This window comes from Siniperca chuatsi, linkage group LG18 (genome assembly GCF_020085105.1).
Source record: "Siniperca chuatsi isolate FFG_IHB_CAS linkage group LG18, ASM2008510v1, whole genome shotgun sequence".
NCBI classification, from domain to species: domain Eukaryota; kingdom Metazoa; phylum Chordata; class Actinopteri; order Centrarchiformes; family Sinipercidae; genus Siniperca; species Siniperca chuatsi.
The window spans coordinates 26,941,091-26,968,071 of NC_058059.1; the positions used below are offsets into that span (position 1 = coordinate 26,941,091).

Here is a 26,981-nt window from a genome sequence, read left to right on the forward strand (position 1 = left end):
TGTTGGTAGAAGCTATATTTTATTGTATTCATTATTATTACATTATTAATCTCTTCATAGTGATCTGAAGCAACAGCCCGACAAACAACCGAGACAAAACAAAAGCATTAAAGTCGATTCAGAGGAAACTTGGTGTGACTCAGATTTGGAGCCATGACTGAAAAACCAGAGGAATGTGTTCACCCTCCATCATTATGAAAGAGCACTTTGAAACACTACCATTAAAAGCCTCATTGTTACTGTGAATGTGAAGCTAATTGGACTAACCCTGTGAGAGGATCTGCTGAGTTCCCCGGCCTGTTAATTTGAAGAGTCACAGCTGGCTACTCATGTGTGCCTCTACCCGTCCTGCGTGCTTCACTTCAGCCTTTAATTCTGCTCTTTAGAAAGCCACACAAACAATATGGAAAATGAGTGACCCTTAAATTAGATGAGATATTGTAGTTTCCATGCCAAATGTACATATAAAAAGGCTAATTTAAAAGGCACATTTCGTGCCAAAAAGCAATTATGACAAACCAGAGTAGAGACCTTGGAAAGATCAGAGACCAGCAAACATGTTAAAAATGTCAAGTTAAATGTTTTAATTTGAACGGACAGAGAATAGAGAAATATGAAACTTTTTATGGTTGAAAACAATGGATTTTCTTACTTGTACTTTGCTTTTCCCCCTCAGACAGCTGGAGCTGCCTGGTGCCCACAGGAAAAAGCTCCCTCCCTTTTAATTAGACCAGCTCACCAGATTAGGCCTCATTAGGCTGCAACACTGGAGTGCAGCTAAAGCCCATGCAGGCCTCCAGCGCATCCCACTTTAATTGCTTCTGTAATGGCCTCAGCTCAGGTCTTTGAAATCCCATTCCTGTGGGTAATCAGCCATGTTGGTCTTAGAACCGCAAGGGTTTCTTACTTCTTACTCAGTCTGAAGCGGCTATCTGTAACTCATTGGTACACACTTACTGTAGCTTTAGCCAAATCATCCTCAACACAATCACACACATCACACGTGAGACAGCTGAATGGCTAAATTATTATTAGTTCTTCTGAGAGGACTTATTCTCTGTCCATACACAATTTAGAGCAATAAAACTCACTTGATTGAAACCCCCCCCCCAAAAAACCCCCCACAAATTGCAACACAGAAAACACAATTCATATACTGTAGCACACAACAGGGTATCAGTGCACTTTAAACATGTCCTCCCAATATTCCTTCACTCATTCATAAACTTTGAAGAGATCAGTTTAAACTGTAAAAACTGGCCCATTACTGCTATAAACATTTAGAATGTACAGTATACGTCACTGCTGCTAAATCTCTTTTAAAGAACACAATTACAAACACTGTATGAACCCTAAAAGTATTCATGATGTCTGGAACTACCATCAACAGCTGAAGAAGAGAAGGTACATCATGATACAGTATAAAGAAAAGTCATTCTTGGCCCTGTAGTACTGTAGTGGCATTCCTACCAAAGTCAAGAATCATAGTGTATATCTCCACAGATTGTGTAGAAATTATTATAAATCCATAACAGCTTAGTTATTGGAATCACAGGACTTTGGGGAAATATAAAACAGTGAAATACAAAGAAGACCCCCCACTGTTAGAAACCTTGCTCTAAAACTGAAGTAAGTGGCATTGCTGCCTTAAAGGACTGTGCTGGTGGTTTTGCCTGTAATAGCACATTAACTAACAAGACTAAGAGTCTACTGCCATGCTAGCAGCTCTATGAGGCTGTAATGCTCATTGTAAAGAGAACCAAATTGTAAGATGGATAAAACTTGAGGTCCAAAGTTTGTTTTTGATACTAAGCAGTTGTGGTGAAGTAAATGTAAATATGGATGTGGTTGTCATGCTAACATGCTCGCAATGAACAATGTTAAAGCAAAAATACAGTTCATTACAATTTGGGTCTTATTTTCATAGCTCTGGCCATCACCTCTATTGGTTATGATAACATTATACTCATCTCAACCATACTCTAGGTCTCAGAACGCAGTGATATCTGCAGTCAGCCGATCAGACAAGTTGTAAACAAGCTAAAAGTTTATCCAAATGATCTAAACCATTTTATTTGGAGGTAAAATTGAAAGTGGGCACACCCGTAATGTCTCAAATAATCCCTCATCTCACAGGAAACCATGAATGCACAGCTACACTGTAAACTGTGATAAAAGTTGTTTAACTTGTCTCTAGCAGGTGAGCTAAACAACTTTTATGCTCGCCTTGAGGCCATCTGCACCCAACAAGCCAAAACATCTGAAGCAGAGGTTGCTGGACGGAAGGGGGCACCTTCCACACCTATCACCCTTTCTGAGAATGATGTCAGTAGGACTTTCAAGCGTGTGAACACCAGGAAGGCAGCAGGACCAGACGGTATCAGTAGTTTCACCTGTGTCTCGCTATCTCCCCTCACCTGTATGTATTTAATCTGTGTGCTTCAAGCGTCAAGACCTTTGTTTCCCCAGTATTTTGGATTTTCTCTGTTTCTCTTGGACCTCGCCTCTGGACATTTGGATTTTGGATTATGGCTTGCTCCCTTGGACTGGTTTGCCTCTGTAGGACTGCTTTCCTGGTTTTGACCACTGCCTGACTTAACCGTGTAAGCCTCTTATCTATTATGAAATCTTTGGACCTCACCAGTTCTGTTTCTGTGTCTGTGTTTGGGTCCTATTCCCTCGTGTTCCCTGCATGAGAAATATAACAGTTTGAACTGACCATTACGGACCCAGCAGACACAGTCACGGATGAACTCTATGATTTATTTTCTGACCTTATATGGTTAAGAGACTTTTGGAAAAGGCTTCTTGTAAAGAGCACAGGGAGGTAGCTCTGTCTGTGGCCCGCGAGAAATTGTCCTCTCAGCCTTGGCCAATCAGAGGCAGAGTAGGGGCGGGTCTATCTACAGATGACTCTTCCAGTACAGACTGTAGTCCTGTTAGCTCATATGAGGGTGTAGCTAGTAACCTCACATTGCAGATTCCTTTTTACAGATCTGCTGCAGTAAGAATTGGACAAAATTCCACAAATAAATAGGAGAAGTCACAAATGTCATGTGGCCCGCAAGCTGACAGGAAGCAATCTACAAATGTGCAAAACCCGTTTCATATGTAAAAATGGATCCAAAAATGCGTAAATATCACTTTACATGTATTTGTGTGGTGAAACTATTTATGTTTGTAAAACCGATATAATTTTTATGTTTTTTATGCAGATACATTTTAAAAAAGCTAATAAAAAGCTAGTCAGAGTCAGATAATAACCGATGGGTTCCACGATTGCATTTCGGCCAATGCGTTCCACCTCTTTGGCTCTCCACACGGACTGTTTACCTGCATGCAACCAAAGCCCGCTCAAATGTGATTGGTCAGTACTACTTGGACTACAAACTGACTACAAATGGAAACCAGAATGCTTCTGATACCAAACTCTTGTCCCTTGCCTACAAATTCTGCATTCATATGTAGATATCTGTTTATAGAGATTACTGCAGGCTCGTCACAAAGCTTAAGGACCTGGGATTAAACACCTCGCTGTGCAGGTGGGTCATTGACTTCCTTACGGACAGACCCCAGGTGGTGAGGGTGGGTACACACACCTCTCCCACCCTCATTCTTGACACTGGTGCACCCCACGGCTGAGTTCTGAGCCCCCTGCTGTATTACTTGTACATACATGACTGTGTCAAGTTTGCTGACTACACAGCTGTGGTGCGCCTGATCACTGATAACAATGAAAAGGCCTACCTGAAGGAAGCAGACGAGCTGACCCGCTGGTGTCAGGACAACAACCTCCTCCTGACCTTTAGCAAAACTAAGGTAAACATGGAAGAAGTGTTGAGTTTGTATTAACTGTGGAACAGGAGAAATTAGAAATAAAGGCCTGTTTGTATGGTTCTTTCTCATAAAAGGTATATAAAGGCCTCAGCCACTATTTGAGAATTTACGTGTGTATACAATTTGTTGTTAATGGGCTAAAATCGTAAAAAAAAAAAAAAAAAAAACCTGGTATGGTCCTTTAATACTACATTGTAGCCTGAGATATCAGTTTTGTACAAAAATTGCGTATGGAGAATTCAAGCTACTTCTGTTTGTGGTAGGAATGCTACCACCAGAGGGTGACTATCACTTCCCCCAACCCACTGTGGCAAAAAACTATCCAGAGACTAACATGTTTGTTGAATATTTCAGAGAGAATTACACAGATAAATAGTGTAAGTAACAATATAGATGTTTTCTTGTTCATCTGTCTCTCAGAGTGTGGAAGGAAACATCCAGCAGTTGAAATCACGACTCGGGAAATTCATAACTTAAAAATGTTGATGCTGTATGATTTTGGAAATATTTCACCTCCTGCAGGAATTACATTGCTATAAGTGTTCCCTCTTTATTCAATGCCCGCTGTAACTGGCTAGCTGGGTAAAGGTAAAGGATGATTCCGCTGGAATCACACAAATGGGATACTTCCATGACAGTCTTCCATTTTTCCCCCATTTGCGATGCCACTTCTTATCAGTATTGCCATGCCACAGTTCACAATAGACAACAGCCTACTGCATAAATAAATTCCAGCCATCCTCAGCATCCTCATCCCTCCAATAGAGCACTGGACCAGTAGCAGTAATGATGATCTGTGGAGTGACAGTCCATCAGAATGGAGGGAGGTCAAGCAATGGCAGGGTTTACAGGTAGAGGAGGGAAACAGAGGAGAAAGGTGGGGGAGAAGGCACATGTTTGGTTTTCCATCCTCTTCCTCAGCAGACCTGTAAACATTGGAAAGAAGAGGTTGTAAATGTTACTAGTAACACCTGTGTTTTTCACACAATACGTATGTTTCAATCCACCTCTTTTTATGCGCATTTATTAAACTCGAGAGAAACACGAGAAATGAAAAGAAAAGAAAAAGTCAAAATTTGCAAAAAAGCCTTCATGCTGTGCTGAGGTGGAAAACATGGTGTATCGATAAAAACAAAATGCGACAAAGTGCAGCAGAAACAGACTGATAAATCATGATGTACATGAAGCATGTGACTTAAAAAATAGTGGAAGACAAAAACATCAGATCTGTGTGGAGTGATTAAGGAGACTGTAACCTTCCTCAAATTAATACATGAAACAAACATAAATACCATATTTTCATCACTTTTCTGAGTGATGAGAAAGACAGTATGTAATACCTAGATTTCCACCATTTCTAGAATCTTTCTAAAGTTAAACAGACTCTTCACTTGGGCAAGAAGTGATTCATGCTTTTATTGTCTTGACAGGGGTGTGTTGTTTAAAAAAAATCAAGTTTGAACAAATGACGACTAACATGTCATTTGTTCAAATAAATTCAAACGCAGCCCCCATAGCCTAATCCTAAACTAATTATATGTTGTAGAATTAATGTTTCGTTCATTTGTGGTGCCTCAATTTGACTGACAAGCTAACAGGTGACTTCTGATTTGTTGCGTGGTAATGTTACTGTCAGGCAGTTGCATTTTTAAAAGGCAGCAAACTGCCTTACCTATATCCACGATTTTTAAATCTAGGTGTCAAATCCAAAATGCCTCCAAACATGACCTCTTAGATGGTGAGGTGTCATGATTATCCATTCACCTTCCGTTACATCACAAGTCTCTGCTTGTGATAGCATAATAGCATAATTTGCGGAGGTGCAACACTATTCCCTGTTGCCCTAAGCTACTTTTCTTTTTCTTTTTTTTTGATTCTCATTTTAAAAAGTGGATAAAGAAATGCCTACTAGCATCACATGGCGTCTCACCTTCTGGTCAGACATCATGTTGTTGGCCTGCAATGGAGCTGGATGTCCACTGAGCAGTCCTCCTCCCGGCCGGTCGTGTTCACAGAAGATGCTCCCATTGATGTAGTGAAAGCGATCACCGGGGACCAGGCGGTTCCTGCAGGTCGCACAGGTAAAACACTAAGAAAAAAAAAAAGAGTAACAGTTTCATGTGTAATTATTTATTATCAAGTTATTTTCAAGATGAGCTCATTGATAACAGCGTGATGATGTGGTAATGTAAATGATGGAGTGATACAATTACATAATCACACTCACCTTAAGGTGATAAACGTTGCCTTGCGCTCGCATCACCATCTCACTTGCAGGTATAGACTGTCCACAAGCACTGCAGGCTCCACTGTGTCCAAACAGCCTGCAAATAAAACCATGGCACAAGTTTATCACTATCAACAGCAACATCAACACAACCAAATGTATAACTCTGCTGTCCAACAGAATTCATAAAATGTGGTAAATTTGCAAGACGTATTTGACAAGGAACTGATCACTTCATGACTATCTCATTTATTTTGTGTTAAGATGTCTGTGTCTGCGTCTGTCAGCCTCGTCAAATCCCCAAACTCCAAAGGAAGCTGTGTAAGCAGCCCTATTCTCGTGAAACTACAACTGGAACATAATTAGGATATGTATGAACAGCAGAGTAGTTGAATGCCATTGGAATCTATTGTAACTGAGAGGAATTCAAACAGACCATCAACTGTTCTTTGTAAAGGAGCAAACTGCAAACTTTTTACAGCCCTCTTTCAAGCCTAGAGAGTGAGTATTTAATAATCAAAAGATTATTAGGAGGAGTATCACTTTAAAAGTAAACTTTAAATTGCTGATTTAGATTTGGAAATTTTTCTGGAACCAGTCACCCATTTGTTACTAGTAATTAAAATTACTCTAGGAAGGAACAACTGGCCAGACTGCATTTTCTCCAGACCTCTGTGAACTTGATGAGACAGAGGTTTGGCTAGGTGAGATTAACTGAGCTGGCTCTCCCCATGTTGCATCTTGTTATGTTGTCCTGGGGTAGACTACGGTTGAGAGGTGTCAATACTTCCACATGGCAAGTTTGATAATAACATTGTCCCTAATTTGGCTAAAAGAACATAATAAAAAGGCCATCTGAAGGTTTAAAAGCATCCAGTGATGGAATTTCTCAGCTTTATGTTGCGTAGACACTGACACAATCCACTCCTTTAAATTATTTTACTAACTTTAGTCAAGCTGCTCCTCTGGCATTAATTCATTAAGCTAATTCATGTATATAGTATAATGTTAGCGATGGTATGGTATTTAGCATAGACCCCAAGCAAGACTTAAATCTACAACACTTCATGCAGACAGCATTCTTCTTTGTCCAGTGGTCCACAGCTTGCCATAAAAGGCATAAACAGTATTTCTTGGTGCAATAACAGATTATACACCTCACCCTGTGAATGCTCAGTTCTTGTGAGAAGGGGTTCAAATTAAAATTAGACATACAGCGGTGAAATCTGCCGTTGGCTGATGAGCTCTCTAAATTTAATTATCTGCTTTGGCACAAAGCCACAATGGTTTCAGTGGCAGTCTTTTTTGCTATTTGACAATTAAAGATAAGCCCCACCCCCTTTAGAAACTGTTGCTATGCCTGTCAAACTCTCTGTTCTCGCACAACACATATGCAGTTTGCAATGATATTGGTGGCAGCTTTACCACTGAAAATTCAGTCTTTTTTTTTCGGACACTTAGGTTTGTCATACAACAAAGCCAAGAGGAATAGAAAAAGTTCAAATTCACCATCATTCTCAAAGCTGCACCATGACCTGTACTATTCCCACTATTCCTCGATAGGCTCTAAGTAGACAGATGTGGATGCTAATTCAGTCCCAAGTCAACCTGCCAGCAGCTACTTTCCTCCTGCGGTGGACTTGATGAAGCAGCTTACTGAATATAAAGTTAAGCCCCAGTGACATATTTCCCAAGATGAATGGCGTCTTGCGGGCCCTCACCTACATGACAAAGGTGGACAGTTAAATCACTTTTCACAATCTGATCAAATCTGGCATCAGAGCATCAGTGGTGACATACAGACTGAACTTTCTACATACTTTACCTGAAACAGAACTGACTAAATTGGACTTTGATTAAATCATTTTAGTGCAGTCGTCACAGGTAAGTGACCTTTACATTCTTTGTCCCTGCTGTGTTGCCTGTTTAAGTTTATTGTGCATATGGGTGTAAATTTTATGCTGCTGTTTCTTCGACCCTGCAGGAGTAGATATGCTCCTGCGGCTGTGTGACTGCCACCATCATACCTTTCCAGAGATCTGTCTTATTGAGTTATAAACTACTGTGCAGTGGTTTGGCATCTGATTAGCCTTCAAACTCATGGATCCATTACTCAAACCGGCTTCCTTGGATATTTCATCATCTCACCGGTACCTGAACCATAACTCCAACACAGTTGATCGATCCTAATGATCACATTAACACATAACTCTCTGTGCTCAAATACACACACAAGAGTGAAATACAGAACTTCATAGGCTCGTGTTATCACACTGGTGCAGGTAACATAAAGCCGGTCTCGTTTCTCGGGTCTATTGATACTCAGCCTTCAGCACAAACTAACTTTTCTTTGGTTTCTTGTTGAGTATAGCATTGCGAGGCTGCTTTGTTGCTGAGTGTTGTAAAAGCTCATCATAGTTAATGTCTGTGGGATATGCCTGTTACCTTCACTGCTGCGGTTCATGTGTTGCCATAGCAACCTCAGCCATGTCGATTTGCTGTTGTGTGGCACCTCGAGGTCATGTGCATTATTTACAGGGCCATCTAGATTTCATTTGCATCTAACAGAAACACCTCGGCCGTGAGAAAAGTCAGAATAAACTCTGGTGATGTTTAACTCTTATTTGATGTTGTGTGTTTTCGGATGCTTTGCACAGTACACCACATATCTACAGTATCTACAGTATGTGCACGTTTGGAAAAAAGCTCAATTCAAGATCAAATTCCTGCAGCTTTAAGCAACACCCGCAACCACAACAGCATTAACGTTTAACAAATGCGGACACACATAAAACCCTAACAGAAGAAGTCAGATCTGTGTTCTTTGAATGTGGCAGCACACAGCAGCAGTCAGTCTTTATCTATCAGAGGCTGGAAGCATGTCAGCACCTGAACTGCACTGTGCCACTTACTTGACTTGTTTGGGTGCTCTCCGTCTCTCTTTCAATGGCTACAGAGTAATGAATTTTTTATCTTAATCCAAACAGTCATTTAATGAGTACGCCTGAGAGGATTCCTGTTCTCCTTAATTAACCCTAAACACACACACACACAAACACACACACACACACACACACACACACACACACACACACACACTCCTGTCCAGGTTCAGTTACATCTTATCCTGCTTTACTGGCATGAAGGGTGAAAATCGGAGGACCTGACCTGAACCAGGCCTTATGTCAGCACTTTCTAGTTCACCTCAGCTCAGGGTTGGGTCCCACTAACTTTGCCATGGGTCTTGTGTCTCAAAATTTGATTGATTGGACCTGACAGATCCACAGGGCCAGAGAGCAGTCTGATAACGTGAGCAACACATGCTGCATCTTTAGTTAACCAAACACAATTTAGACATTAACATTAGACAATAACATTAAATTGTATTATCATGATATTCAGTGTCGATTCTATGCACCTTTTAATGTTTACACACGTGCTGATTTCTTTTGGGTGTTAACGGTTAAAATCAATCGTCAATTAGGTGTGGCAAGGTCTGTGCCAACATGTCTTCAACCTGAGCCTGAGTCTTCAAAGGGTCCCTGTTCTGTGGAAGACATCTTGCCTCGTTCCTGTGCCGAAGACGCCGCGTCCCAGTGGCTCCAAGGACTACAGACCGGTGGCACCGACCTCCCACATGATGAAGACCCTGGAGAGACTGGTACTGGAACAGCTGCGGCCCATGGTCAGACCCCTCCTGGACCCCCTTCAGTTCGCCTACCAGCCCCGGCTGGGAGTTGAGGACGCCATTATCTTCCTGCTGAACCGCATCCGCACCCACCTGGACAGGCCGGCGAGCGCGGTGAGGATCATGTTCTTTGACTTGCAGTGCTTTCAACACCATCCGGCCGGCACTGCTGGGGGAGAAGCTGGCAGCGATGCAGGTGGATGCCCCCCTCGTGTCCTGGATTGTTGACTACCTGACTACCAGACCACAGCACATGCGTCTGCAGCACTGTGTGTCGGACAGCGTGGTCAGCAACACTGGGGCCCCTCAGGGGACTGTCCTCTCTCCCTTCCTCTTCACCATCTACACCACAGACTTCAGCCACCACACCGAGTCCTGCCACCTTCAGAAGTTTTCTGATGACTCTGCTGTGGTGGGATGTATCAGCGGTGGTGATGAGACTGAGTACAGGGCTGTGGTGGGGAACTTTGTCTCATGGTGCGAGCAGAACCATCTGCAGCTCAATGCGACAAAGTCTAAGGAGCTGGTTGTAGATCTACGGAGGGCCAAGGCACCAGTGACCCCGGTTTCCATCCAGGGGGTCAGTGTGGACATTGTAGAGGATTACAAGTACCTGGGCGTACACATGGACAACAAACTGGACTAGACTAAGAACACTCAAGCTGTTTACAGGAAGGGCCAGAGCCGCCTCTGTTTCCTGAGGAGGCTGAGGTCCTTCAACATCTGCCGGACAATGCTGAGGATGTTTTATGAGTCTGTGGTGGCCAGTGCTGTCCTGTATGCTGTTGCATGCTGGGGCAGCAGGCTGAGGGTAGCGGACGCCAACAGGCTCAACAAACTGATCCGTAAGGCCGGTGACATTGTGGGGGTGGAGCTGGACTCTCTGGCGGTGGTGTCAGAGAGGAGGATGCTGGGTAAACTACACGCCATCTTGGACAGCGTCTCCCACCCGCTCCATGACGTGCTGGTCAAACAAAGGAGCACCTTCAGAGGAAGACTCATCCCCCCACAATGCACCACAGAGCGCCACAGGAAGTCATTCCTGCCTGTGGCCATCAGACTCTTTAACTCCTCCCTCTAAGAGTCAGTCTGTATGACCTGAAGTCACTAAACTGGACATTGATCATTAACATCTCTGCAATACTTGAATAATTGTGCAATATTCTCTGTTTAATACTGCTGTGCAATATACTCCCTATAAATTCCCTATTTATTGATATTTATTCATACTTCTATTACTGCTGTGCAATATCCACTATCTCATAATCATCTCAATAAGCTACACTTAACCTGACAGTACTCATTATTGTACTATTACTTATTACTTATATTATTACACTGTATTATACCGTACATACTTATCAACCTCTAAATTCACTTTGGTACTTAATTTATTTTACCTGTATTATAGTGTATTATATTCTGATTTGCTTAGTATTTCTATTCCTGTGTGCATTGACGTGACAGTGAGCTGCTGTAACAAAGAGTTTCCCCTCTGGGATCAATAAAGGATTTCTGATTTTAATTCTGACACTCATATTCACTGGTGGGCATATTATGGACCTATCAGAGGTCTATTTTCTCCTCATAGACCAATAGGCCTGAATGAGTGCAGTAGAAGGGACTTGGCTTTTAAATGTTTTAGGTAAGTTTCTCAAATCACATCGTCACTGAGTATTTCTGTGAAGTCATGTCACATTGCCATACCTTGGCTTTTGCGGAAACAACGCCCCTGGAGTGGAGTCGGACATTGGCACGCTGATAGATTGGCAGCTGATCGTCTCTGGCAGCAGTGACAGAGCCACAACGTCACACAGCCACATCTAGTGGACACTGGGACTTAACCACTTTTTGATCAAACCTTGGGCTAATCAGAAATACAACAGAAACCTATTTATATCCAACATCTAATTGGGAAGGACGCTACTGTAATACCACATAAATAATAATGAGGAGCATTTTGATATGCACCTGAATAAACATCTGTATAGCTGACCCTTTTTACTTGTGGACTATATGTAGAATTTTTGTAGAACACAGCAGACTTTTCATGACTGCAGTGTCTCTTGTTGCAGATTGTGATTTTAGTGTACAGTTATTTATTTCAAGCCACTGTATCATTGCTGGCCTGATATACAGTACAAAGTCTGCTGTGTCTCAGTTCCTCCTCAGCAGGCCTTGAGCTGAGGCTTTCCACATCCAGCCGTACACCATACACCGATCTGCCTCATAGACACTAAATGGCACACTCAAAGACAAAGAACAAAGAACAAAACGCAGGCACAAGCTCGCACACACACGTTTACCATTACCATTGCCATATTTACTATACCATTTTTAACATAACCTTCATTGTTTGCTTTCATTACGGAAACAATCACCCTATGATTATCTCTGTCACAGACAAAAAATGAATGTCAACTTAATACTCAACTTCACTAATTAGGTAAAATAAAATAATGATGACAAATGATTGCATACTAAATTTAGACTGAATTTGCAAGGAACAGTATGGTTAGGTTAAATGACAAGAGGCAGAATAATTACTTCCTGCAGAGACGTTTTGATGTGGAAAAGCGGTAAATGAGGAAAGGCTACACAGGGTTCTTTGTTTTTGAGAATGACGTAAACAGCGTGTAAATGTTTTTCTGCATTCATATCCTGCAGTATGGTGTCCATTGTGGTCATGCTGTAGCACTCTCTTCCCTTAAGTCTTCACTTGAGCTGCCCTCTCCTGTTTATCAGCACCACCTTAGCAAACTGAGTTGCATGCGACAAACATAATCAGCTGACCATGGTAGCATTGAACAGACACTGTGTATTTGGTCATACTTTTCATCTGGTGCACTTTTTGTTTTTATGTGGAAGAGATGCCTAATGGGTGCAATACAACAACCCTGCACCCTGGAACTAAAAGAGGATGACAAAGTGATAGCAGGTCCCACAATGTCATCATTTTTTTGAAAAATTGGCTTCCAAAATCAGTTTGATACGCCAAATTTTACATTGTATTCCACCTGTCCACTCAAAATGTTGAGTTTGAAGACTATTTAATATTTTATTACCTCATAACTCTTTGTCAATTATGTTTCTGAGAGTAACCTGATGGTAGAGGATTATTCTTGCATGATGTTTTGCAATCAGTAGACAATTTCTCAGGTGTGTATGCCTTTTCTCTCTCTAGAAACTTAGAAATTCAAATCACTGGTGAATTTAGTTCAGACATATACCATTGTAGAGCTGAAACAATTAGTTGATTATTCAATTCAGCAACTAATTTGATAATTGATTCATTGTTTCTGTACTTTTTCAAGCTAAATCCCTTAACATTACCTAGTTCCAGCTTCTCACTTGTGAGGATACGCTCCTTTTCTTTGTCTTATATGATAATAAACTGAATATCTTTGTGTTTTGGACTGTTGGTCAGTCAAAACAGGCATGAGAAGACATCACCTTGGACATTAGGAAAGTGTGATTTTCTAGTAATTTCTGAATTTTTGGAAAGAACATCAGGGCTCACCTGATGTAATCGTTCTTGCAGAGGATCATGCCTCCTTTGCTGTAGCAGGTGCTGCTGTACTCGCCCAGCTGAGCGTGGCAGCAGGAGCACTTGAGACATTGCGTGTGCCAGTACCGTTCCATGGAGAAGAGCAGGAAGCGGTCTGAGATTCGACCTCCACATCCTGCGCACGACCTGCCGGCTGCCCCCCCGCCACCGCCCATCACTGCCACTGTGGGCGCCTCCACCCTGCTGTTCACCATACTGTAGTAACCTGAAGACAGGGCAAGAGATAAAGGAAAGGACAAACAACAGAGGCAGGACAGTGGAAATGTAAAGACAAATGTTTAGTGAAAACAGTTCAATATATGGCATTCTTAAATGAAAAGCTCTAAACTGCTTACTTTTTTGAACTCATTGTCTCTATCCACAACTGAAACATATGCAGTATAGTTCCTGCAAATACATAACACCCTCACATGGCTTTGTTTATATTTTGCTGCACTGGAAGAAAGTTGTTGTTGTTGTTGTTCTTCAATCTAAAACCGGTGACTTAAGTGAGTTAATAGATGAATGAGAAATAAAAAGGTGTGTATTTATTCAATATATATATATACACAGTATTGGCCGATAAGCCGATCAGTCACAGAAATGTACAGTACAGAAATGCCAAAGATATGTTTGACAAACAGTGTCTCCATTACATAGTTTGTCACAATTTAAAAGAAAAAAAATAAGTTAATTGATCCTTATCCAGGTGCTTTTTAAAAGTTGTTCATCACTGTTAGATAGATTTAACATTTTTTTTCAGTCAGTACAAAAGGTAAAGTTAGGTGACTAAATTGTTTTTACTGGGATCAGTAAACTCAAAACTAGGGTTGGGCGATGTCTACCAAACTGGCATATGACGACATCCACTGTGAAACATCGCCATGGGCGATGATATCGTTGGAAATTTCGTATAAAATTTCTTTTATACTTTTTATATGTATGTATGTTGGATATTAATTATTATTTACATATTTTGCACATTTGAGCTCATTCACAGCCCATCTTTCCTTACTTTTCATCCCTATAGCTTATGCTTAAGCTACCTCCTTAAGCAGATCATCTGATATAAGAAATATTTTAAATACTAGTCATAGTGATGTAACTGCAGAATATACCAGTGAATACAAAAAAAGTCATAAATCACGATGTTACGACAGTAGAGGGCTCAGTGGTCGATGACCGTCAGCCGTTGGCGATGGATGTGCCAATCCTACTCAAAACTATGACTTGTCATGCAAGCCTCTCTGCTAAAGCTGTCAATAAAATCGGGCTGCAACTCATATTTTCTTTCCTTTAATCATTCATAATTTTTTCTATTAATCATAGGGCTAACAGGATAACAGCGTGGCTAGCTGTAAACTTTAACAAACCAAGTCTTGTCTCAAAGTTCACTAACTACAAAACTAAGTGACGGAAACAGGGAGGGGTGATGGAAACAGAGCAGCGCGACGCAGAGCAGCGCGACGCAGAGCAGTGCGACTCGTTTCTGTTGGCTGCTCCAACGCTCTCAGCTCCGGTGCTGAACGTTAGCAAAGTCAGCTAAACTACTTTTGAATCAGACGCTGGTACAACCTCCTCTACTGTTCACTCAGCTCTGTAAGCTGAAGAGTCAATCACGCTGTCAGGAGAAATTAAAAATATCTCAATATTTTTAGGCTAATATGCCGCGATATACGATATATATCTCAATATACACATTTTCTCTAGAATAACATACCATAAAATCTCATATACTGCAAACATATGATCTTGTAGACTGATGCATTGCTGTAGATTAAACTACCCAACAGTATTTAAAGTAGTTAAATTGAGCTCAACCTTAAACATCTACAGCAGTAAAATTCAACATACACATTATTGCAGTAATATTAATCCAGAAACATCAGATATAATAGGAAAACACTGACAGGGGTCATTTTACTGTGCAATGATTACTTTAAGTAAATGTTGCTATAATACTTGCATACTTTTACCTTAGTACGGTTTAGAATGCTTTTACTTGTAGTGGAGTATTTTCAAAGTTGGTTTTAGTACTTCTGCTTAAAGGGACAGTTCACCCCAAAATCAAAAGGACATATTTTTCCTCTTACCTGTAGTGCTATTTATCCATCTAGATTGTTTTGGTGTGAGTTGCTGAGTTTTGGAGATATCTGCACCTGTGTGTTACTGGCCAAGCGTTCCCCTTTAAGAAAGGTGGTGTTGTGGGTAGTAACCTGTGTGTGTGACGGAGTGTAGCTGGTTGGTTGTGGGAAGTGAGTCTTTCCTGGTGTGTGAGCATGGTGGATGTATAAAGAGAACTGGATACAGCGTTGGAGGCAGGGCTCTGCTCCCATGAAATAAATAAAATGTGATATTATGAAATAAAAGTCCAATGAAATAAAAACCTATTTATTTATTTACTGAACTATATTAACTCATTTATTTATTTCATAGCCATATTTATTAATTTCATAGGCATGTTTATGTATTTCTTTATTTATTTAATATTGACTAAAATGGCACTCCATACTCATCTACCAAAAAGTTGCTTTTGGACACTGTTGCGTTTGCTGCCACAGAAAATGTTTGTTACTACGGTGTCTTTTTGTAATGTTACTTTTCACAGCGGAGTTGAAGCTAGCAAGTTAGCAGCTACGAGTCAGGCTAATGTCAATAAAATAGCCTAAAATCGGAGGTATCCCAAATATGTTTTGGAGCTGCGGCGCTGGAAGCTGAGGGTAGAGTAATCGATCGCATTTCTCTTGTGATTTTTTTCTGACACGGTGAAAAAAATCCCAATGATTGTAACGTTAGCTCAGCCGCTAACTATAGTTAAGTTAGCTTTTCACCGTCTGGACAACTGTGCTGTGAAGAGAAGAAGACGCCGTAAGTAAGTAACGTTACACAGTTACATAACGCTGAACAGGGACTTTTTATTTTTATTTCTCTGTGTCAGACGCATACTCACCTAATGGAAATACTCTGTTTGGTTTGGCAATAAAAGTTTTGGAGGACATTATACAACATCTGAAATCCTCTTCCTGCTGCCTTGATATTTTGCCAACAGACCTTTTCAAAAGTGTTTCTAATTGTTTCTAATTGTTTTTGGAGCTGAGGAGGAACGATTAAGAGTCAGCGCTCAGCTTCAATCAGTAACGTTAAAAACCACAAACCAAGCCAGAAATCTTGGTGTAGTCATGGACTCAGACCTGAATTTCAACAGCCACATTAAGACAATTACAAAGTCAGCCTACTACCACCTTAAGAATATATCCAAGACTTATGTCTCAGCAGGATTTGGAAAAACTTGTTCAAGCAGTAAGCTTCAGTCACCTTGACTACTGTAACTGTAAAAAAAAAAAAAAATCGATCAGACAGCTGCAGCTGATTCAGAACACTGCTGCTTGCGTCCTCACTAAGACCAAGAAAGTAGATCACATCACTCCAGTTCTGAGGTCTTTACATTGGCTTCCTGTCTGTCAATGAATTGATTTCAAAATGCTACTGTTAGTTTATAAAGCACTGAATGGTTTAGGGCCAAAATACATTTCTGATCTTCTGCTACATTATGAACCATCCAGACCTCTCAGATCATCTGGGACAGGTCTGCTTTCTGTCCCCAGAGTCAAAACTAAACATAGAGAAGCAGTGTTCAGTTTTTATGCTCCCCATATCTGGAACAAACTCCCAGAAAACTGCAGGTCTGCTGCAACTCTCAGTTCTTTGAAATCAAGGCTGAAGACTTTTCTGTTTGCCGCTGCCTTTTATTAAATCAAATAACGATTAACTTCTTACACTGCACTGTAACTTTTACTCTCCTGTTTGATCTTGTTTTTATTTTCTATGTAACTAAAATGTCTTTTAATATTGCCCTATGCTGCTTCTATGTTTTATGTAAAGCACTTTGAATTGCCTTGTTGTTGAAATGTGCTATTCAAATAAACTTGCCTTGCCTTGCCTAACAGAGACAGGAACACACCCCGTCTTCCCAAATGTGACTCTTGGCACCAGATCCAATCGATTGGTTTTGGAACTTCCTGGTAAAAAGCCTGGGGCTATTTACTTGTGGGGGTATGGGAATGTGAAACCCCAACAGGAAAACAAACACACACACACACACACACACACACACACACACTCACACACACTCACACACACTCACACACACTCACACACACGCACACATTGGCATGCTCCCATCAGAGACTGGCTGTTGTGCACTCAACAAGTTCAAAGTTGTGTCCAACTCAAACAAAACCACATACACTCTTTTTTGGGCCTACAAATATCACTTATTTTAACTTGATAACATGTCCCAAGATGAGGCTCTTTGAAGCTATGCAGCATTTGGTCCTCCAACAAATGTTATGGCTGCTCTATGACAGGATGCAGAGGCCTACACTTTCTGGAAATGTAGTTCATTTGATTTAGCTGCTAATTTACCTGTCTCTTAGATCCCATTCCAACTAGGATGCTTAAAGAACTTTTACCCTTAGTTAGCACTTCTTTACTGGATATGATCAGTCTGTCTTTATTAACAGGCTATGTACCACAGTCTTAAAATAGCTATAATTAAACCGCTTCTTAAAAAGCCCACTCTTGATCCTGGGGTTTCAGCCAACTATAGACCTATATCTAACCTTCCCTTTCTTTCTAAGATCCTTGAGAGAGCAGTCGCCTATCAGTTGTGTGACTTTCTAAATATTAGTTTATTTGAGGATTTTCAGTCAGGGTTTAGAGTGCATCATAGCACAGAGACAGCACTGGTGAAAATTACAAATTACCTTTTAATTGCATCAGACAATGGACTTGTCTCTGTACTTGTCTTGTTAGATCATAGTGCTGCGTTCGACACCATTAACCATCACATCCTATTACAGAGACTGGAACATTCAATTGGCATTAAAGGAGCAGCACTAAGCTAGTTTAAATCCTATCTATCAGACTGATTTCAGTTTGTACATGTTAACGGTGAGTCCTCCGTGCACGCCTTGGACCGATTTTATTCACCTTATATATGCTTCCTTTAGGCAATATTATTAGGAAACACTCCATAAACTTTCATTGTTATGCGGATGATACCCAATTATATCTATCGATCAAGTCAGATGAAACTAACCATTTAGCTAAACTTCAAGCATGCCTTAACAACAAACACCTGGATGACCTGCAATTTTCTGATGTTAAACTCTGACAAAACTAAAGTTATTGTACTTAGCCCCAAACACCTCCGAGACGCATTATCTAAAGATATAGTTACACTAGATGGCTTTGCCCGGGCCTCCAGCACCACCGTAAGGAACCTCGGAGTTATCTTTGATCAGGATTTATCCTTTAACTCCCACATGAAACAAACTTCGAGGACCTTCTATAACCTACGTAACATTGCAAAAATTAGGCACATCCTGTCTCAAAATGATGCCGAAAAACTAGTCCATGCATTTGTTACTTCTAGGCTGGACTATAGTTATTGTTATTATGTTATCAAGCTCCTCTCCTGTGGAATCAGGTCCCAGTTTGGGTTTGGGAGGCACCATCTCCACATTTAAGAATAGGCTTTAGACTTTCCTCTTTGATAAAGCTTATAGTTAGGGCTGGCTTGGTTGACTCCTGAACCATCCCTTAGTTATGCTGCTATAGGCCTAGACTGTCGGGAGACTTCCCATGATGCAACTCTTTCCTCTCTCCTCCTCTCCCTCTACATCTGTATGTATTTTTATCCCATTACTGCATGTTACTAACTCGACATCTTCTCTCTCCCGTAGTTTTGTGCTTTCTCCTTCTGTCGCTTTCAGCAGGTATTTCTACCTCCGGAGCTGTAGAGACTGGATCTGTGGTTGCAAGCCACCTGCTGCCTACACTTGTTGTTTTTGGCTCTGTTACTATTATTGTCATTATTATTCCTATGACTGTCAGTCCTATTATTATGACTTTATTAATATTCTCTCTCTCTCCACCTTTGAGTCTGGTTCTGCATGAGGTTTCTGCCTCTTAAAATAAGTTTTTTATTGCTACTGTCACCAAATGCTTGCTCATGGTGGGATCTGTTGGGTCTCTGTAAATAATATTATAAAGAGTACAGTCTAGAGCTGCTCTGTAGGAAAAGTGCAATGAGATAACTTCTGTTATGAATTGGCGCTATATAAATAAAACTGAATTGAATTTCTTCATCTCTTTCACACAACATGGAAACAATTCAGAATTGAATTTCTTCATCTCTTTAACACATCATGGAAACAAAACCCAAACTTATTGTAAAACAGTTTCAAAATTAAATGGTTGTAAGTAAAGTTGCTATAGGTGTTGGTAGAAACAGTGTTACAAATACAGTTGACTGTATTTCTCCTTTGTTAATTTTTCCATTACAAAACTGAACTGATTTCATGCACAGCTGGGAATAATATTGCTTTTGAATCACACTGAGTACAACCATGTAGCAGTGTGTGCTACTCAGCAATGAGTCAGCACACACACTGCCTCTTCAGCCGCCTTCATGATTTATAATTAGCGCCAACAACAACATAAAATAATTGCAGGACTAGATTTCACTTTCCAAATGAGCAACAGCAGCACAATTTGTCCTCTAGAGTGTCTAATTTCAGCAAGGGCATGTTTAGCTTTACGACTAGCCTTCCCACAAGATTATTTGAGATTGCAGCAGCTGGTCCTCTGCAGTGAAGCAGGCTGCCCTCAATACCCTCATTTTCTAGAGTAGACACTTGGCTCTAATCAGCCACAGGAACACAATGTTAAGAAGCCCAAGGCTACATTAAAACCACAAACAGCCTCATGCACCGGGACCAAACCTTCATATTAGTGAAGGCTTATTCATGAATGAGCTAATCTTTTGAATGACTTGAAAAAGTGAGTCCAACTATTTAATTCACAAATTAAATGTTAAAATTAAACCACTTGTATTCTAATGTTCCCAATAGTAGCATTAAATTCTCTTTTTAGAGGCTGAACTCACTTTAAGGTGTTTCTAATATTTTGCCCTTTTCCAACTTTTACAGTGCATCTATACAACAGCACAAACCATGAGCAAACATTTTAAATAAATTTAACAAATAGTTAAAATCAACATCTCTCTTAGAGTCAATAAAGACTAAACATCTTTTCCTGGTTTTGATCTTATTCGGGACATGATGTTTACATGGAACCTGAGAAATCTGGTTATTCATATTCCTACAGTATCTAGTGACAGTAAAATTTACCTTCTGCCCTACTGGTGTCATACTTTTACTTGACTTTCATGTTTATTTCAGATTGTAGATCCATCATACTTTTTTATTTCCTGACTAACTATTTACATGCCACAGTATCCTGGATTTTATTAGAGTACTCCATCCAGCACATGTGGGTTACTAAAACTGGGATAAGGGCTTATCTGGGTTTGTGAGGATTTGGGATACCCCAAAAACCAAATCACAACCAGGATACTAATGTACACACTCCATGTCCACCTCAGCAAATGCCTGTCAAATCCATTTTGGACACGCAATTTTCCAATTTAATAACTTAACAAGGACTATGTGAACACAAATGACCAGAACACAGTAAAATTAATGCAAAAAAAGCAGAACTTCTTGACTGCATTTGGAGGAGCCATTGAAATGGGACAGCCTTGTCCACCTGTTATGAGTAGAGGTGTGAACTGAAAGCAATTTAATTCTTCAAGCTGGCGATTTGATTCAAGAATGTTTTCTTAACTTGATTTGCTTCAAGTCAGAAAACCATAAGTTGATTCAGTAACGCTTAGTCAAATCTGTGTTCATCAAATAAGTCTGTGCAATAATGTGAGACTATCAGTATGTTATAATTACTTTCAATCTGAGAATTGTTCTGTTTTTCATTGTTCTTTTCCAAATAGCAGCATGTTGTCTTAAAAAAAGGGACGTATTATGCTTTTCCTTATTTTCTATATTGTCATATATATACACACACACACACACACACACATACATACATACAATGTTACAGTGTTGGATGTTCATATTAAACATGGCCAAAGTTTCAAATAATGAGGTAAACGTATGTAAAAGTAATCCCTGTGAGCAAAAAGCTCAGGTTTCCAACGTTTCTTTCTACATTCGAGCCTAGTTGATGTCAATGCGCACCCAAGTACAGGGACGCCCACGTCTGTCCAAGTTATTCGACTGCTCTGTGTGGAGACTACTCTGCTCAGGACTACTCTTCAGGTTTTTGGAGGTTGTTCAGTATGTCTTGCAGAAAGTGGTATTTCGGTTGTTAAGGAAAGTTAGTTATTTTTATGATGGACAGATGGCTTTACTTGTTGCTAAGTAACCGCTAACTACTGCTAACTATATCTACCGTTAGCTCCGTTAGCCGTACAGCTGGCGATCCCATTAGCTAGCTGACTCTGGGAGCTCGGAGCCTGGGCCTGAAAACCTCCTCCTCCTGGTCCAAAGCTCCTGTGCTAGCGGTGTGAACACCAGCACTCACTTGGGGCTCCGAGCTCCCAGTCTGGGCAGCCAGCTAAGCTAAAAGGACCACCACAAGCTACATGGCTAACTAAGCTAACTAGCTAACAGCAGCAGTTAGCAGTTACTTTAAAGCTATCTGTCCATCAGGAAACTCCATAAATCATCAAGAGTTGATGCAGAGCAGCTGAAGGACATCAGAGGGAAAACCAGAAAATATTTCCTCCATAAATTATGATCCACTTTCACCAAAATCAGTGAATCGGTGAAGTTATAAAAGTGGTGTGTTTTTGTATAGTAAGCATTGAGGCCCAGCCCCCAGAAAAGCTGTGCCCCAGCGGCGTATATCATTTTACCAACCTCATTCTCGTCTCATTTGTGGTCAGTTAAACAGTAAAGTCACACAATTCATACAATTCAGTGCTCTATAATGCTATTTTCCAGGCTAAGTTACTGTAGCTGTCAGAGCCGTTGAGCTCACCGGCAACACAATGATGCAGTGTGTGGGCTCACAGCACTGGGTGTATGAAGAGAACTGGATACAGCAACTCACAATCCCCTCAGCAGGTTTCTGGAGAGTTGGCCAATCAGAAGAAAGGGGGCTTTTAGGGAGGGGGGCTTAAAGAGACAGGCGCTAAAACGGCTTGTTTCAAACAGAGGATGGGTCTGCGTAAAAGGGCCAGTATAAGATAAATAAGGATTTTTTTTTTTTTACTGTGAATTATGCAGAGCTACTCTAGTGGAATCCCAGAATAAAAATATAGAGCTGGAAATGAGCATGATAACAAGCCTTTAACAAGCTGTTCCATCATCTTATATGACGATATTTCAGCTCCATCCCTGATGGATTGAAACAGAAGAGAACTTGGCTTGATGTATCTGTGTTGGACTGCTGAACTGTCAGTTACTCTGTCTTTTGTCATTACGAAACAATTCTGAACTGCATTAGACAAAATGCTGCAGGATGTTCAGGAGCCTGTGTTCACTTAAACCACTCTGGGTCTGCATGTGAGGCCATGAAGGTTTGTAATGTCAAAAGGAAGGAACTGTGACACAAAGCCTTCCGGGGGATCACAACTAAAGCCCTGAGGAGGGCAGCTCGGATACTAGCTACAGTAACTGGCCAGGCCCAACACTCCCATCTCAGTGAGACCTTCACACAAGATGCAGTGCTTCCTAATTATAATGAACAAATACACATAGAGGAATGGGAATACTTTCACCATGCATACCATGTATCTTAAATTCTACAATTGGCATTAATTGCGCTTTATTATATGATTATATTATAATTGTGTATATTATATAAATGTATAGTACAGTCCATGATGGGTGACCATCTTGCCTCAGAAAGCACGAGTTGGCTGAGACTGAAGTCATTACGGCAGGCGTCGCAGTCGAATGGCTGTTGGTACAATCGGTAGGATGAGACATTACTGAAGCTGCTTCTTAGGCCGTTCATCTCCTCATGAAGGGGATGAGATGGGTTCTCCAGTATGTTGCTGATTTTGGACCTCATCCTCCCCTCAGCCACCTCCTCCAGGCTGTCAAGGTGCACTCCTACAACAGAGCCCGCCTTCCAGACCTGTTACAGTCTGTTTGTATCACCAGCCATAGCGCCGCTTCCCCAACACACAGCAGCAAAGAGGAGTGCACTGGCCACCAGTGTTTCATAGAACATGCGAAGTAGCCTGTTACGCACATTGAATGACCTGAGCCTCTTCAGGAAGTACAGTCTGCTTAGGGCTGGGCGATATGGCTTAAAAATAATATCTCAGAATATTTAGGCTATGCTGCAATATACAATATATATCTCGATATACACATTTTCTATAAAGTAACATACCATTAGTGCAAACATATGATGATCTTGTAGAAGGATGCATTGCCGTAGATTAAACTACAGTATATAAAGTAGTTCAAGTCCGATCTGAAAGATTACTTTGACAGTTAATGCCAATGTTCAGTATGTATTGATACTATAGGTTTATATTATTACATACATTTTATAAATGTATCAACTTTGTTTCTGAGAAATCACATCAGTTTGTATGTTACTAAACAATACACTTCCCATGAGCTTTACAGAATCCTCTGGCCAGAGCTGTGATGTCAGAGTACTGGCATATTCAGAGCATTTTATTGTTAACCAGGACCAAAACGTCGCACTACAGTTGCTGAATTTACCCGAAGTCTACAAGGGAATTGAATCATATTGCTGAGTTTATCATAAAGCTCAACCTCTGACTACACCCTGCCATTAGCAATGTGGCAACTGAGTTTTAAGCAATAAAAGTGGTTATTACATAACAAGAATATAATACTTTACTAGATTTATACTGAGAACACAGGATGTCTTAAGCCACACTGTGCCTCAATGGTCTTGCTGTGTTTTCCCATATATTTCCTGTCTTCAGTGCCAGATTCCTTTGGGTAGCACATCACCAGCCGTGAAATCAATTAGCGGGCCGAGTCTGCACAAAACAACAGCTTCCACTCCTGTGAAATTAAGTGAAAGCAATTTCTGGATGGGTCAAACAGCTCATGCACCAACCTGATGACTTCTTCTACCTTGCAATTTGTTTCTCCTTTTGTCATTCAGCTATCACTTGCATCAGTACGGATACCAACGTTTCCTCTGGTGGTTGCTGGTAGCAGCCGTCATGTTTAGAGAAACTGAGCAGGACTTGAACTTCTCTCTCAAGCTCTCTTTTTTCATTCTCCGCACAACTAATTCTGTCACGTCTTGTCAACACTATGAGCGCCTTTGAGGAGAGACGGTCTGAAAGAGTAACCCCCATGTGTACAATTTACAGTGTCTCGCCCCTCTGATAGCATTTGAGTGTGGCTATTCGGGACACTTTTGCCTTTACTTAAATGTGGTCAGACAACACAACACTCGAAGTAAAGTTCTACTCTGCTACATTCAAATACCTGTTTCTGAAGACCAAAACATTTTCATGGCTAGGCTAGGATTTATTTACTGTATATTATAACAATCATTGGTGACTAAGTAAAGGCTGAATAAAATAATAATTAGCATTTTATTCAGTGGGCTAATCTATGTTTACATGATGAAAATTGTCTGACTTGAATGCAGCTTTTTGTCACTGCCATGACATATCCAGTAAGTTGACCTATTCTAATCCGCATTGCTCTGTCTTTATTGGATACTTGTAACCTCCCCACCCAAAACAAAGGCTAGTGAATAAGCAACTCTGCCGTGGTAATAAACTGACTGATGAAGCAGTCAATAAAAACAGGAGCTAATGAAGAGAAACATAGTTCCACTGCAGTCTGGACACAGTGGAAATGCATGCAGTTTCAGGTTGACAGAGCCAATAATGGCTCATTGTCCCCAAACTGAATGCAACTGACTGATGCCTCTCATACTGTAAGTTCTCACATAGGAAAAACTATTGTATCATAATGTATTCCTGGACTCCATGACAACAGTAATATCTTAATTCATATGAAAAGGCAAGGGTTTAAGGGTATAATATGCTATCTGTTTCCATTAACGAGCCTTTTCCTGGACAAAGGCTTGATGGATTAGAGGTCGTATCAGGCCATGGCATTGTGTGACACTCTACCCTTTCTAGTATATGAGTGATCATGTAGAATTGCTCTATCTAATAATTTATCACGTTGAGTAAATAATTATAGTATCTCTGACCCTTTAGGCATGCAGGGGTATTAAAAAAAGTATGCTTTAAAATGTCTTCAAAGGCTCGACTGATCAGTCTTGTCAGACACTGGTCCACTTTGTTTCCCTGACATTTAGGCTGGAATTTAGGCAAGATCTGGTGGCAATTTACAGCCCATTGTACATACACCACTGCATCGGGCCAGTCGTTTTATCCAGAGGTTACTGGCCCCTTGCTTCTTTCATATACATACACTAATTAAATCATGGATCCCCAGCCCAACCCAACACACACACACACACACACACACACACACACACACACACCTCATCTGATATAATTAACAAATAACCTCAGCTCATACAAGTCTGGGGAAAGCTACTAAGTAAGCATGACTGGAGGCAGCAGGACACCACAGTCTCCAGTACTGAGAGCACTGGTCAGGCTGGTCAGGCTGGTCAGACCGCTCTGAGGCAGATTCGGTTTCCTTCTCTTGAGAAGGACATGCTGTTTCATTAGAACCGGTCTCTTTTTAACTAACACTAAGGCCCCGAGCTCCTGTGGCAGAAGTCTTCTCTTGCAGAAGCCTACTACAGTTGCAGTCAAATTCTAAAGATGCCTTTTCAGTGCTGTATACCTAGGAAAGTGTGTTTGTGCATGCAGCCTGCACAGCCAAAATGATTCACATCTTAAAAATGAAGGGAAGTCAATAAGCTTGCAGATCTGCAGTATAGGCACAAACATTAAGGAACAACTTGTTTGTCCTTCTCTACTACCACTACTAATAATACTAGTTCTAATATCATCATTATTATTACAGTTGTTACTGTTTAATACGGAAAATAGCTCGGCGTAAGGAGCGGACCATGTGGACTCAACCAGCACAGTAGTTATTGAAATTAGCCTACTGTTAGCTAAAAAAAAAATGAAACAATGACAAAAAATATCTTAAACAAGTTACCAGAAACTGAACAAAAACGAAAGAAACATCTTGTGGCGGCATGTTTCTAATAACTACTGAGTTAGCCGAAGTCGGAGTATTATGAAAAAATACAGCCGTCAGTTTCCGTTGTGTAGCCAACGTTAACGGTGTGATGTGGAAATGTGTGGTTTTTCAAAGATATATAAGAACTGGAACGGGCTAGAAGAAGTGTGTGGGTTTATTAATATGCCTGAGTGGAATGACATGTATTCAACTCACCTTACTGCTGTGAACTTGGAAGTCGTCGGAGTGAATAACGTTAGCTGATGAAACCGCAGCGGCTTACAGCTTATCTCGCCTTCAGCTAAAGCACAGGAAAGTGCCAGATGTTGCAGAAAGACCCGTAAACTTTTCAGCTGCTAGACTCTCTATACCACCGTTTGTCTGGGTGGTGAAACCCCGAGTAGTGTTAGGCAACTCCTCTTCTCTTTTTCCATTTACAAAGCAAAGCTCTGTGGCTGTGGACGGACGGCACCAGCTCCCCGACAGCCCGGCACGTCTCTACGCGGCCCCTGGCACGTCTCTACCCGGCCCCTGGCAAGTCGCAGCTGCCGCCGTGCCTGTAAAGCGCTGTGGCCCCGCGGACAGAGAACAGAGGAGCGCGTTCACTGAGGAGCCATTTATACCTCA

General features: G+C 41.0%; 1 protein-coding gene across 1 annotated transcript; it reads right to left on the reverse strand.

Annotated features, from left to right (window-relative positions):
- lmo4a (LIM domain only 4a) lies at positions 1 to 26,980 on the reverse strand. The gene is made up of 5 exons (XM_044174310.1): positions 26,571 to 26,980; positions 13,273 to 13,525; positions 6,065 to 6,161; positions 5,768 to 5,926; positions 1 to 4,763 (listed from the first exon to the last, which is right to left on the reverse strand). Exons 2-5 carry the CDS (start codon positions 13,512 to 13,514, stop codon positions 4,755 to 4,757), a joined length of 507 nt encoding a protein of 168 aa, XP_044030245.1. The 5' UTR covers positions 13,515 to 13,525; positions 26,571 to 26,980; the 3' UTR covers positions 1 to 4,754.
- Between the last annotated feature and the right edge of the window lies 1 nt (position 26,981).

Coding starts and splice junctions, on each gene's coding strand:
- lmo4a (XM_044174310.1), bottom strand. CDS start 13,514: ATGGTGAACAGCAGGGTGGAGGCGCCCACAGTGGCAGTGATGGGCGGT. Junction 6,162..13,272: donor TGCAAGAACGATTACATCAG/GTGAGCCCTGAT, acceptor TTTTATTTGCAG/GCTGTTTGGACACAGTGGAG. Junction 5,927..6,064: donor GCAACGTTTATCACCTTAAG/GTGAGTGTGATT, acceptor TTTTTTTCTTAG/TGTTTTACCTGTGCGACCTG.